This window comes from Peromyscus eremicus, chromosome 16_21, assembly GCF_949786415.1.
Source record: "Peromyscus eremicus chromosome 16_21, PerEre_H2_v1, whole genome shotgun sequence".
NCBI classification, from domain to species: Eukaryota; Metazoa; Chordata; class Mammalia; order Rodentia; family Cricetidae; genus Peromyscus; species Peromyscus eremicus.
In genome coordinates this window covers 9,643,945-9,659,148 of record NC_081432.1, presented here as the reverse complement: position 1 = coordinate 9,659,148, position 15,204 = coordinate 9,643,945, and the positions used below count along the sequence as shown (strand labels likewise).

General features: G+C 45.5%; 1 protein-coding gene across 5 annotated transcripts in view; it reads right to left on the bottom strand.

Moving 5' to 3' along the window:
- Window positions 1–2,638: 2,638 nt before the first annotated feature.
- Window positions 2,639–15,204, bottom strand: part of Adarb1 (adenosine deaminase RNA specific B1) — a 70,066-nt gene continuing 57,500 nt past the window's right edge. For 2 of the 5 annotated variants that reach the window (XM_059281499.1, XM_059281500.1), the window contains exons 9-10: window positions 7,593–7,771; window positions 6,436–6,732 (exon numbers count right to left, since the gene is read on the bottom strand). In XM_059281499.1, coding sequence (XP_059137482.1) covers window positions 6,553–6,732; window positions 7,593–7,771 — 359 coding nt within the window. In that variant the 3' untranslated portion in view covers window positions 6,436–6,552. Of the gene's footprint in view, window positions 6,733–7,592; window positions 7,772–15,204 lie in introns of all 5 variants that reach the window. The other 3 variants (XM_059281501.1, XM_059281502.1, XM_059281503.1) reach the window with 3 other exon arrangements.

Genomic DNA, 15,204 nt, shown 5'->3' with positions numbered 1-15,204 from the left:
TTGGCCCTTCAGAAAGCTGTCTTGAATGGATTTCTCATCTTGACAGAGAATTTGACCCCATATAATGTTCTTTTTCTCCCCAAAGCGGTGATCATACTAATTTCCCTTCTACAAAACAACTTCTTATGAATGAAAACTTAGATTTACTCTGGCCAAAGGTTTTGTTGATGATACCCTGGAGTTATGTGATTTTCACACATCACAGATATTAAAAAACACATGTAGTGAGGTGGTAACTTAATCTCATTTACCCAGTACCTCCTAATGGGTTAATCAGGGCTTTCCCATCGACATCCAAGGATCAGGAGGCTGCTGTCCCACTGGGGCAGGGTTTAGCCTCAGTGATATTCTAGTTCTGTCATTGTGGGTATGTTAGAAAACTGAATGAATTAAAAAAAAATCACAGCAACAATCTTGACTGTATTCTGAATTTCTAAGTAATATCCCCCAAATCCAGTGGTTTAAAATTTAAAAGTTGTGAGAACGGTTTAATACTTCATCAGCTGTCAAGTCAATGAGGTTTCTATTCAAGTGTTTTAAAGCAAAGGGTTAGAAACCACTTGGCTTGCAGGAGAATCTGTCACTCTGTCGTCCTGAGTCATGGTGTTTATGACACCAATTATCAAAGGCTGCCATTTATCCGTGATGCTTTGTCACCTTGTTAAGCCCAAGATATTCAGAAGGGGTCTGGGACACGGTGATGCAAATTCAGTGCTTCCCCCCAACTTCATATTGATAAAACGCTTTCTCTGCATCAACATTTTACATGTACTTTCAGCGCAAGTGTGCAGAGTTAGCGAGTTCTATTTATGGCCAATGTCCTCCATGTACCCTAATCCTCCTTTTCACAGCAGTGAACCAAGTGAGACCTATTTTCTGTCCAAAAAAACCCCAACAAACTGACCTACTTTTCCGATAGAAACAAAAGTGTTAGCAAGCTTTTCCAGGGATATTGAAAAAGAAAACCATGAGAAATGAATTATAGTAGACAGCCTGGAAGAGAAGTTACTGGAGACAATGAAGTCAGGACTTTAAACATGGGGCTCTTTTTATACTGAAAGAAAATGAGCCTTAATTGGAAACACCCTCACAAAACATGCAGGTGAGTGTTCGGGTTACGCACCGAGGTGAGAAAAGACCTGCGTTCTTGTTCCTATGGCTCCTAGCTTGTTTGTCTGCACAGACGTGCTCTCTCTTCCCTCCAGAGTTTCCATGGCACCGGGGATGTGAGTGAGGAAGTGCTCTGACTAACTGTATCGCAGCCCTTCTCTTATTTGCTAGTATCACCGTCAAATGCTCCTTCATACTTACAAAAAAGAAAGGTACAGGCTGCTGTTGGAACACAGTTCAAGTTGTGTGAGGGGAATTCTGAGTACTTGTAAAATTCTAAGAAAACAAGACCGTCTTGAGACCTGTTTCTTCAAAAACATGGAATTGTTCTTGGAATGTGTTTTCCTGCTCCTCCCAGGTATAGAGGATAGAAGTGAGTTTACTTCAGATTATTCATCACAGCTGGCTCTTGTTATTTGTTTAACTGCCTCTATAGAAAAAACCTGTATTTGCCACATGCAGTTTGTCCTTGTGATAACAGACAGCTTGAACTCACGAGAACTTTGCTTATGTGACCATTCTTAACCCTCAGAGTATAAACTGATGATCTGAGTAAAGGTGGCTATTGCATGAGACTTTAGTCCACCTCATTTTTAGGATCCATTCTCCCAGGTTCAACCGCCAACTAAAGCGGTAAACAGGTTGCTAAAAAGCTAAGTCAGGTAGCTGTCACATCAGAATCGATATCTGCAATACTTTAAAGAACATTCAGTTCACTCCCAGAAAATAAAAAGACAGGAGCAGAGAAGCAAACTGCCTGAGACCCAGCCAAGCGGCCCTCTGACCCTGGAGAGGAGGCCATATAAAGGTAGCTGACATTTTCTAGGTCACACAGGTTAACAGTTAGTTGTTTTTGCCTCCATTTTGGCTTCCCTGTTTTCAGCCTGAGATAAACAATCAAGGCAAACGTGTTTAACAAAGCAGGGTAAGTCAAACTCTCACCTGAATTGGTTTTACTACCTGATCAGTTCCAAAGCAGAGAAGGGGGTCATGGCTCTAACTGTGCTGCTTTTAAAAGATACATGGTGCATATGACTCTTTAAAACATCTTTACATTAATTTTATATTTGATTGTAGAAATATCAACCAAATAGGTGTTTTCAACAGGAAACTAAAATCAAAGTCATTCCAAACTCCACAGCCATAGTCCCTTCCTTATAGACTTAGCCATGTGCTCCCTTACTAACATGCACATTCCCTCAAGACCACCCTTTCTACAGTCTTGTAGGCAACTCTCCCTGAATCTGAATGCCCTTCTTTCCACAGGACCCTGTACACTGGAGCACAGCCAAAATCTCTCCAGGAAGGCAGAGAAGCTAGGAGCAAGGGACCGAGGGAGTCTCCAGGTGGATAAATGCACTGAGCGCTTGGTGCGATGTACAGGAGGTAACATGACCAGGCACACTCAAGACCCACAGCTCTCAGGTGGCAGCTATCCATACTTTTCAAATTACGATTGAGAGGTTTCGACTCCAGACCCACCGGTGGAGGCAAGGACGAAAGTGACAAGGAAACTCTCCACAAGAAGTCATAGTGAAACGTCTTAGTCTTTATTAAGAACATCTCAGTCCTTTGTCTACATGTGACAACGTCTCATGCTCCGTTCCGGCTGGGCTCGGTGTGAGAGGAAGCTCATGCAGGCTGTAACATGTGGTCTATACATAAATATACATACAGAGAACACTGAGGATTGTAGCTTAGCAACACGTTTCTTGGCTGAATTACATTCATGTAAAGTGTCCAAATTCTAAAAATCAAATTAAAAGTATATAACTCAAAGCCTGGAAAAGCAAACAGCTTTTAGGGGCTTCTCCCATTAACATTCTGCAAACTGTGCTTTTAACCTACTGTGTTCCATTCAGAAGAATGGCCCATCAGTTCCTATGTACCATCAGCTCCTGCTGTGGCTACAGTTAAGTGCTTCTGAGGCTGGGCACTTGTCATTCAAACAGCAAACAGAAAGTACAGGCACTACCACAGAGACGTGAACATTTCCCCAGGAACTGAGAAAAGTGCACTGAGAGCCAGTCATGACTGGTCAGACCTATGTGACTAAGTTGCTCATGGTCCCTGGCAGGTCAGAGGCTTCCCAATCCCCATCCCCTAATGTCACATGAACTCAGCGGCCCCAGTGTGGAGCAGTTCACAGCTGCAGATCGGGTGTAACCACCTCTTCAGCCTTGGGGACTGTCACATGATAGATATGCCGAGAGACAAGGACACATACAAGCTGTACACACTGAACACATACACTCTGCCTTCTCATGATGTAGTCTGGGGCTGACAACATGGAGGAAATCTTCGGAGAGGGTCCCTAATCTCGAGAATTTAGAGCTGCGAATTTCAGCTCATTTTCTTTCTCTTTCTGGATCAAAGTTATGACTGGACAGAGCTGACATTTCTGGAGTAAAGTATTTTGGAAGTGACAAGCTGCTCCTGCGTTGTGTGTACTTACTCTTGGCATGGGGTGATGCAGCTCACCCCACATTCCTGACCCTCTGGTGGTTGCCCACCCTTGGTGCACCTGTCTGAAACTAAAGGGGAGACGTAGGCTGAAAAAACAAGCAGCAACTACAGCCTGGAGGTAAGATGAGCTGGGCATAGAATAAACAGACAGCAATGCCTTATGAGATGATGGTTTGCACACTTAAATTGATTTCTAATTATTAAAAAAAAATTCAAAATAGGAAGAATGGTCAAAGACTCAGATTCCGATTCAAAGTTGTAGTTCTTTGGTGTCCCTCGCTGGGAGAGGTGCTTCCTCCTGATCGATTAATGGATCAGGGTTAACGGTATGGCCACCACACCCACCCTGCGTAGATCTAAGTGGAGAGCCCTGGCCCTACACAAACATGCTAGCCCATCTGAGACTCCCTTGTGACAATGACCTCCTAGTGAGTAGCTACAGCCCTGTCAAAGCTGGGCCTGAATAGTCCTGAGGGATATGCTTTGTGGAATTACTACTTCAGGCATAGCAAAGTACACAGAACGGAGAACCTCCTAACCTTTACCTGCTGAAGTATCCAAACAATTTCCATCATGTTCTTGGTGTGTCAAGCTTTCTGCTGAGTGTGCAATGTCTAGGTCCTGGACATGGACTACCATCATGGTGTCTATGACCTTCCGGAAGGGGCTCAAAGAGCTTAGTATCTTAAGTTAACATTTCCGTTTCCTTTCTCTCTGGTCACAGATGGGCTGTCTGAGCTGCCACAACCTGGGCGCAGGGGAAGGTGATGCATGCCCCACGCTGCCGCCTCCTTCTCACTGCAGGAAGCCCTCCAGGCTGTCTTCCTCCCTCCTTCCGGGTCAAGTCTAGGCAGGCCAGGCCCCTGTGGTTTTAGGTGTGCTATAAATTGTACCATTCACTTCCCAGTTGGGCCCTCTTGTTATGTGACATGGAAAGCCAGATGTAATGCATGGTTCTCAGTGTATATGAGATATACTTTTGCTATACTTTATAATGAAAATGTACTTAAAAACAAACACAAACCCAACTAAGTCCATCTCCCCATCTCCACTAGAAAAATACATTTAAAAACAAGAGTAAGAACACACCAACATGGTGTTTATCTTTCCGGAAAGTGCAGGAGTCTGTGGGAAGGTGCTGATACTATGACAACATGAGACCCTTTCTCTAAGGAACCCCAATGCATTATATTCAAACAAGGCCCTGCCATGGCCCACAGGGCTCTGTGATCCTGACTGGGAGAGCTCACCTTTGTCAGGAGGGCAGGTGGTGAGCTGGAGATGTCTGTAATGACACATGTCACTAGGGAGTTCTGGTAGGACCTTCATGCCATGAGGATCAAGCCCCACAGGATGAGAACCATGTGAGATACCCACAAGGACACAGACAGGGCTCCTGACACGGGGACACAGTAGGTCTCTTGTAAGTGACAACACACAGCCTCTTGAGGTCTGCTGGGGATCTGGTGGAACCGACAGCGGCTATGCTTTTGTCCTGGTTTTTCTCAGTGTGTCAAGGACACAAACACCTGGGGGAACAGCACAGCGCCACCCAGCTGTAGTGGATGGGTGCTGTGGGATGAGTCTGCACCTTCTCCGCTCATGGCCCTGAGGCTCTTCAGAGCAACCTGCTGGACCCGGCTGGCACAGAGCCGACAGCCACAGGCCCTCCTCCCTCTCCTCCTCCCTAATCCTGAGTGGAAGCAACAAGGCACCTGGGGCAAGTCTGAGCACAGGAGGTCCAGGTGGTCCACTCCAGGGCCCCTGGGGGCCACCCTGTGCCTAAAGGGTGCTGAGAAGCATCTTGGGGCTGAGCCCCAAGATGCCAATAGCACCCAGGCCTGCCTGTCCAGATACCAACGTCTGGTCTGCAGCATTCCAGCCTCATACTGCCTCACCAGCTTCAACCTGAATGCTTTGTTTTTCAGACACGTGTCTGATAAAGCTGGAAGGAATAACTTAATAATACGCCTTACCAGGCATGCTCCAAGAATGGTACCTGCTTAAATAACACTCTCCATCCTGTGAAGCTTTCTGAGTAGTCACGGCTCTGACCCACCAGATCCCATGGAAGGAGCAGAAGGCAGGCTGTGTACTCTGTGTGCATAGCAGCCCTACTGAGTTCTTCTAGGTCACAAAACCTACACGGTTAAAACCCCCAAATGATGACCAGCCAATACGTTATGGACGTATTTGATCTTCAGAAGCAAATCGAGTTCTCCATGATCTGAGCCTAACCAGGGGCATGGAAGTTTCTAGAGGCAGCAGATCCTAAGTCATGACTCTGTAGGACACAGCATCCCTGCTGCAGGGCCAGTGTGTGCCAGGGTCACACCATATCATGCTGGGTCACCCCAGGAGAGCTGTTAACACCTACTGTGAGGACCTAACTGTGAAGGACCGGAGAGGAGCGGCCACGCATAGATGTGAGTGTGGTGGTTCTCTTCCTACCTCTCTATTCTCGTGCTCTTCCACAGAGAAACGCTTTTTTTTTTTTTTTGCAATTAAAATAATGTGGCATAAAAGTGACCTGACATAATTACTTCTTATTTTATAAATCTCATTCCTAGCTCTGAATAAATTATTTATTCAAGAATCTCACACAAAGTAATTTCTATTTTCCTATACTTAGGAAGCCCTACTCAGTAGAACTCAATGTCTAATGTAAACTGAGATATAAAGCGGTCACTGGGTAGCTCAAGAGGGGAAATGTGTGGCAAGGGGTGGTGATGGGCCCCTATGCCCCCCATGCACCCCCACTGTGCACCTGATCCCCATTCACATGTGAGGTGCCTGGCACCCTACATCCCCATGCTGCCCTGTTGGGGTGAGAGCTGCTGGGGATGGTGCTCGATGTCCAGTGGCTCCCCCAGACTCCCCATGCCCTCCCCAAGGTGCACACCTGTCCCAGTTCGGATGCAAGGCTCTGGAGGACGACCCCGCAGCCTCGCACTCTGTGCTCGACACCCGCCTGGCTCAGGGAGTGAAGGAGAACTGGTCCTGCTCTGTGGGCTTCTCCACCCAGGCGCCCAGCCCCGCCTTGATGAAGGCAGTGAACAGACGTGCCTTGGCAGCCTGGTACTCCTTCGCTGCCAGCTTGGACTCGTGGTATGTAGTGGGCTTAGTGATCTTGGTGCGCAGCAGGTGGGGGGGAACCTGTAGAAGGATACGTGCACATGTAAAGCCACTACTGGAGCAGTAACGGAAGAGAGAGAAACCTAGGTAATGTTAAAAAACGATGCTCAGGACCGTGCTGGTCCGTGAAAAAACAAACAGAAGAAGGTGCTCTCCTAGAAGGAAGAGTACCCATAAGAGGCCAGCCTAAAGCTCAGTTTCATCTCTAAACAGTGGCCTGCAGGTCGACAGATGGCTGCAGGACCTGTGCTTCTGGCAAATCCCAGGGCACAAGTTCTACCTGTCCCCTGTAACTATTAAAAAGAACACCTAGGTGATGCATGCCTTGCCACATGGCAGAGACTGGAGGTGTCCTGCAAAGCCCTTGGGTTACCATGATAACATGTCTTTCCCCATGAGGGTGGGAGAGTTGGAGCCCCACATGAGGTCCCTCATAATAAGAAGACATATCCCTGACTTAGACAAGAACGAATGTTATCCGGCGTTATTATGAAGTTCTACTTGGGGAAAAGGGCTCTGCAGCTAAATTAAGTTTCTGACCCTTGAAGGGGACAGAAGCCAGCATGGCAGTGCTCAGCGACTGCCCTTCCTTTTCATGGTTCTCAGCACAGTGGCGCCAGCAGTCTCCTCCCCCAGGGCCAGGACAGCAGCTAAGACTCTGCAGGAGTGAGGGGGGAAGCTGTCTTTGAGGCAGCTCTCAGGCTTGTGGGGCCAGGGCCATACTTTTAAGCTAACAACAATCTGAAGAAATCAGAGTTTTCAAATGATCTTGTTGGGAAGTTGCAAGGATGACATGACGATGAGAACCAGGAAGGATGGGAGGGATGGAGACGGACACGCTGGGGGAGGTGGGCCGACACCCGGCGAGGGCGCCTCAGTACCTTGCCGTGTACACGCATCCAGCGACAGTACAACGCGTGCTTACACAGGCGGGATGGGCGGCCTAGCTCGTCCTTCCCTGTGGTGGCGTTGATGACCTCTATGGCGGAGTCGCCCACTGTCCAGTTGACACTGAAGTTGGGTGCCTTCCCTGGCTGCCGTGCCTCTGCATTGCTGATGCCTGCAACAGAGCAGACGCAGAAGTGACGTGGAGCCCTCGTTTCCCACCAGGAAGGAGGAGGTCGCCGGCACAGCGCCGGCACAGCACACGGTTCAGAGCTGAGGATGCATATCTTACCAGGACAAGGCATATGACGGCCACAAGGAGGAGGCCAAGCCTCCCAGTGTACAGCTGTCTCTTGGTGGCCCAGGAAAAACAGGGCTAAGAAGTCAGAATTGATACATAAATATATACTTGTCTGTGAGGGGCAAGACTACAGAGTCTGACAGATCCCCGAATCCACAGGATTTCCTACCAAGCATGCCTCATCTCTCCCTGGGGACCAACAGAGCTAGAAACCTAGCAAGGGACAGATGGGCAAGCGGCCTCAGGTTCTACAAAGTAGAACTAGCAGGGCTTCTCAAAGACAGTATATAGCCTTGCCACTGAAATGCCATGTACCAGGCTACTCAGTTTCCTAGCACAGCACTCCAGGCACACACAGAAACCTAGTACTTAGCAAGTAAGCACAGGTACACTCTCACACTTAAATGATTTCACTGTAACCAACCACAGGCTTGCTTCGAAGAGGGAAAGGTTCTAGGAAGATATCTGGTAGGGTGGTGGTGGCACAGGCCTTCGTTCCCAGCACTCAGGAGACAAAGGCGGGAGAATCTCTGTGAGTACAGGGATAGCCTGGCCCACAGAGTGAGTTCCAGGACAGCCAGGGCTACAAGGAGAAACCTGTCTTGAAAAACCAAGAAAAAGAAAGAAAGAAAGAAAGAAAGAAAAAAAGAAAGACAGAAAAAAAGAAACAAAGAAAGAGAGAAAGGGAGAAAGGGAGAGGGAAGGAGGGAGGGAAGGAGAGAGTTAGAGAGAGAGAGAGAGAGAGACAGAGACAGAGATACAGAGACACAGAGAGAGATCTGGCTAAGGAAACTGAACACACACATTTAAGTTTTATGCTGTGCCTTAAGATACAAGACATGCAGATGCTATGACCCTTTTACAGCCGGACTTCCCAGGACAGAGTGGCACAGGGACAGAAATGCAGAGGTAATCTAAAGACTGCAGAGTATCCCTGAGCAGGAAAACTCACCACAGCATGCTTGTTCTTCAAGACTAAAAGCTTCTGAGAAGACTGGAGGGAAAGGTTCCTAGCAAGTACATACAAGACAGAGACAAAGCCCTGGACCAAACTTCTAGAGAGGAACCAATGTCTGAGAAAAAAGTATCCATGACAAACTTAATCACAAAGTGCAGAAGAAAATACCAGTGAACCATCAGACATGATGACAGAGCTACTCAGAATGAAACGCGCACACACACACACACACACACACACACACACACACACACACGCAGATACACGCACATACACACGCACACACACACGCACACACACACATACACGCACGCACACACATGCACACACACACACACACACACGCAGATACACGCACATACACACGCACACACACACGCACACACACACATACACGCACGCACACACATGCACACACACACACACACACATGCATGCACAAATACACACACACGCACACACACACACACACAGAGAGAGAGAGAGAGAGAGAGAGAGAGAGAGGGCATGAAAGAACCAAATCTATGTGTAACTGGAATTCCTGAAAGAGATGGCAAAGAAATACGAATAAAATCTTTCCACATTCTATGAAACCAGCCAACTACAGAACTAAGACATTCAGCAAACCCCATGCATAAGAAATATGAAGAAACTACATCAAAGCATGTCACAATAAACTGCTCAACATCAGCACAGAGTGAAAAATCTTAAGCACAGTAAGAGAAGACAAACAGAGGAGCCAAGATGGGCTGGACCGTGCAGATAAGAAGACAGGGCAATGGCCTTTGAGTTCTAAAGAAGCATAAAGCCCTACCATCCCAGAGAGATACACTAGCTCAGCAAAATCTATTTCTAAAGATGAAAGCAAAATACACTTTCAGACATACTGACGCTGAATAGTTAATTCATCTTCAGGAGACTCTTAAAAGGAAGGTAAGAGAGTTCTTTAAGTCAAGGGGGAAGATGACAGCAAATGGGAATCCAGACCCACACAAAGGAAAACAGGGAGAGAGGTAGGGGGAGGGAGGGAGGGAGTCCTTCATTTAAATACCTTTAAAAGATAATAGAATTTTGAAATCAAAGTAATAATGTGGGATTTTTAGCACACAAAAAAATTAAATTGTGATAATACCACAAAGGCTAAGGGAAGAGAAACGGGAGCATCTATTGTAAGAGTCAGGGGGATGTCACTGTGTGTGAAGTGGGATAGTATGACTTGAAGGCAGATTGTAGTACATTAAGGATGTATATTATAAACCTTTTAAAATTATTAAATCTACAAAACAAAAAGTAACAGCTAAAAAAGTAAAAGGGAGCTAAAATATAATCATCAAACACAATCAATATTATGGTAAGAAAAAGTGGAAAGGGGCAACCAAGAACATTAGGATCAAATAGAAAATAAATAGCAAAAATGACAGTTAATAATAATCATAATAAAAGTAAATGGTTTAAACATCTCAGCTAAAAGGAAGAGATTACTGTGTTTAAAATAAAAAGACATTTTTTAAAAAAAGGTATACATACTAAGCCAGGCAGTGGTGGTGCACGCCTTTAATCCCAGCACTCAGGAGGCAGAGCCAGGCAAATCTCTGTGAGTTTGAGGCCAGCCTGGTCTACAGAGTGAGATCCAGAACAGGCACCAAAACAACATAAGAGAAACCCTGTCTCAAGAAAACAAAACGAAAACCAACCAAACAAAAAAAGATATACATACTATCACCAATCAGAGGAAAGCTGAGGTCACAAAGCAGATTACAGAACAAAGGACATTTCCAGAGAATAAAGGTTATCTTACAATGGTAAAGAAGATTGATTTATTAAAAGAAGTCAACAGTCCTAAAGTTCTATGCATTTATCACAGGGCTGAAAAATATATGAAGTAAACACTTAAATTAGGAGAAATAGACAATCTACAATTCTAGTGAAAAGAGAGTCAATATCTTCTAATGAATTGACAGGTCAAGTGATCAGTAAGGACATGAAAGATATGACCAAGTCAGTCAGTTTGGTCAAGCTGACATTTATAGATGACTCTACCTAAAAACAACGGAGATGCATTCTTTTCTGGTTCTCACAGAACATTTATAAAGACAGATTTTTAAAATATAATTATGTAGGGTGGTGGTGTTGCATTTAATCCCTGCACTCAGGAAGCAGAGGCATTCTGATCTCTGAGTTCGAAGCCAGCCTGGTCTACAGAGCCAAGCTCCAGGACAGGCAGAGAAACCCTGTCTGAAAAACCAATGTACATATTTATTTTGTATACACATGTACGTAACAGAACAGGCTGTGGTGGTCAGAGGATAGCCTGTGGTAAACGATCCCTCTCCTTCTACTGTGTGCACCCAGGGGACCTAACACAGGTTATCAGGCTGGACAGCGAGTGTCTTTAACCACTCGGCCACCTCACCAGCCCAATACAGAAAGAACATTGCTGCACTGCAAAAGAAGTCTTAAGAAATTTAAAAGGACCTAGATTATAAAATGGAGGTCCATTTGAAATTGGTAACACAAAAACATTTTTCTAAACCCCTCTAATATTCTGAAAGTAAACAGCACACTTGCAAATAACCTATAGACAAGGAGTTTTGAAATAGGTGAAAATGAAAACACAACATAATGATACTTACAAATGCTATAAAAGCAGTAAAAGAACGATCTCTGCTAGCATCTTGAAGAACTAGAGAAAGAGCAAGTAACACACTGTGTGCACAGAAAAATGAAAATAACGAAGAAACAGAAGCAATTAAAATACAAAACAGAAAATAATAGGAGAAAATCAATAAAAGCAGAAGTTGTTTTTTAGAGATGATCAAAAGAATTGATACTGTCAGTTAGGCTGACCGGAAAAAGCCAACGCAAACCACTGTCTCAGGGTTTCTACTTCTGTGATGGAACACCATGATGAAAGCAAGTCGGGGAGGCGAAGCTTTATCTGGCTCACTCTTTCTTCTATATCACTGTTCATCACTGAAGGAAGTCAGGACAGGAACTCAAGCAGGGCAGGAACCTGGAGGCAGGAGCTGATGCAGAGGCCATGGTGGAGTGCTGCTTACTGGCTAGCTCATCATGGCTTGTTCAGTCTGCATTCTGATAGAACCCAGGACCACTAGCCCAGGGATGACTCACCCACAATGGGCTGGACCCTCCCCCACTAATCACTAATTAAGAAAACACCTTACAGGCTTGCCTACAACCCTATTTTATGGAGGTATTTTCTTGAGGCTCCCTCCTCCCTGATGACTCTAGCTTGTGTCAAATTGACAAAAACTGGCCAGTATAATCACCAACACAGTGCTACTAGAGACGCCACAGAGATTAAAATGGTAAGAATATCAGGGATACATTTATACCCACAATTCACAAATAAGGTGAAATGCACAAATTTCTTGAAGATATAAACCACCAAGCTTACTCAAAGACAAAGAGTGAAGCAGTAACAGACATTTAATTTGTAATTTCCTGTGGCTCGAGAAATGGCTCAGTGGTTGGGAGCACTGGCTGCTCTTCCAAAGGATCTGGGTTCAATTCCCAGCACCTACATGGCAGTTCACAACTCTCTGTAACTTCAGTCCATGGGAATCCAACACCCTCACACAGATATACATGCAGGCAAAACACCAATGCACACAAAATAAAAATAAATAAATTATTAATTTGTAATTTCCTCATAAAGAAACCTCCACAAAATGGCTTTACTTTGAATTCAACCAAACATTTAAGGAAACATTAATATGAACCCTAAACAAACTCTTCCAGAAAAAAATTGGGACAGAGCTGCATCTCAACTCATCTTATGACTGAGAAAGGTATTAAAAGAAAACTGTGGCTGGGTGGTGGTGGCGCACACCTTTAATCCCAGCACTCGGGAGGCAGAGGCAGAGGCAGGCGGATCTCTGTGAGTTTGAGGCCAGCCTGGTCTACAGAGCGAGATCCAGGACAGCCAGAGCTGTTACACAAAGAAACCCTGTCTCAAAACAAAGAAAAAGAAAGAAAGAAAAAAGAAAACTACAGCAGCCTTGCAGCTCAATATGGTAATGTATCCCAATGTGGTGATGTAATCCCAGCACTCAGGAGCCTGAGGCAGGAGGATCAAGAGTTCTAGGTCAGGCTGAGCTTAACATAGTCAGACCTGTCAACAAAGTAAGGGTGAAACAGAAAAGCAAAGGAGAGGTGCCCTTACCGCTCTCTACAACTTTTCAGAACATAGAGTTTGGTCCCATACTTGACCACCCACAAAAAGGGGTGGTTAGACATCACAAGAATGGGCACTGCTCAGAGGGAAAGCATCACAGGTGCTACCATGGTCAGCTGGCTCAGTGCTACCCCGCACCGTCAGCACTGCTGTGAGTGAAGGAGGTGTGGGCAGGGTTCCTGCCAGGAAGGGTGCGTGCTGAGCCTACCGCACCATAACAGCTAAGACAGCTTCCTGATGTGTGTGAAGGAAAACAATCTTGTTCAAGGCTGCAGCCTTGTAGACAACTCAGCATCTTGGGCTATTTACTGAGTCACATCACTTCCCCTGAGAACAGCTCCCTCTTCAGTGTCTCCGTGGATCCTTGCTTCTGATTCATCTTGGGATCTGCAACTACTTCTTCCTGGGTTTGCTGCTGAGCTAGCCAACCGCTGAAGGGAAAGTATCACGACAGTCCCTTTTCTGAAGGGAGGAGAATGAATGTCTACTTAGCGGCAATTTGTGGGGATCTCTGACCATAAGGAAATTGGATTGTGTCATCATCCTTTTCTGCTGCACTGCTTCTATGTGACAAAGCCACAGCGAAGGACCAGTGCTGAGTGAATCCTATGCACTAGAGCTGGAACATTCTACATTAAAGTTAAATGGTCAATTAACTAAGAAGTAGAACTCTGAAAGTGCAAGCCCCCCCCCTTATATTTTAACCTAAGTAAATTGCCATCTTGAACCAAAACAGAGCAAGTAAGGCAAAAAGAAAATAGCCAGCCCAAGGTTCCAATGTAACCACAGGCTTTATCTGAGCAGAAGACTCAAAACGGTCACACGAGTACATTTCAAGTCCCCAGGGCTGACACATCATGAGGACGGACACCCATGAGCAACTTACCTCTCTGGGGCTGCAAAGTGAGAACTAGGGTAATGAGTTGATCATAGGCCACCGCACAGAAACCAATAAAAACAGGAATGACTTGGCTGGTAATGAGAGTCCCCCGTTGTTGTAAATTAAGTGTGCTAAATAAGAACTTTTAACACAAAACTGCAGAGAAACTGTGAATTGGCCTAATAAGAGATTCAACTTAAGAATCAGGAGAGCTGGCACTGACAGTTTTTCTTATTTTCACTTCAAAGGCACATTCTAATAGGTTCTTCACAAAATAGGGTGATAAGAAATGAATTCTTCACATAATGATCAATACAGATATTAATGACTTCTATGGGTTCATGTTTTAGAAATTATTATTAGTCCTTATTAGTAGATTAAGGGAAATGCACTTACAGTGGTTTGAAAGAAAATGGCCCCCAAAGGGAGTAGCACTATTAGGAGGTGTGGCTTTGTTGAAGTGGGTACGGTGGTATTGGAGGAAGTGTGTTACTGTGGAGGTGAGTTTTAAGGTCTCATATGTGTCCAAACCACACCCAGTATCTCAGACCACTTCCTGTTGCCTGCAAGTCAAGATGTAGGACATTCAGCTACTTCTCCAGCACCATGTCTGTGTGCACACCACGAAACCTCTGAAACTGTAAGCCACTTGACTAAATGTTTTCCTTTGTAAGAGTTGTCATGGTCATGGCGTCTCTTCACAGCAATAGAAACCCTAACTAGGACAGCCCTAGTCTTTATTCTGTAAATAACTGAATATCCCACCCCTTCCTTCCAGGGGAACTGAAACAAGGGACTTTGTGTAGAAGACAAATGCTCTATCACTGAGCTACTTCCTTAGCCCAAGGCATGAACTTTAAGAGAAGTTATGTACATGGTACCTGCCCATGATGGCCCAGAGAGCCACTAGTCATGGGAAGAAGGGAGCCTCTGCATGTTTCAGGGCAGCCTGGTGTCAGCTCCTGTCCAATAGCTTCCCTGACTTTGATCCTCCACTGGCCAAGACCATTGTCCAAGGCTCATGGAGACACAAGAGGAAAGTCCTGCGGTAACTATCCCTATGTGAGGGCTCTGGGGCTGGGTGACAGATTGCTAGGATGCTCTATCACTGTGTCCACCACCAACCAATTCCTTAAGCTGGAAGCAGTGTAGCTGTGGACTGTCACTCTTACTTTCTTTACAGAAAGTGGCTTGGTTGCTGCTTGTGAATCCACTAGAATGAACAGCCCCTGCTCTCCTGCAGGGAGGAGTATAGCTTCCCCAAGGCATGG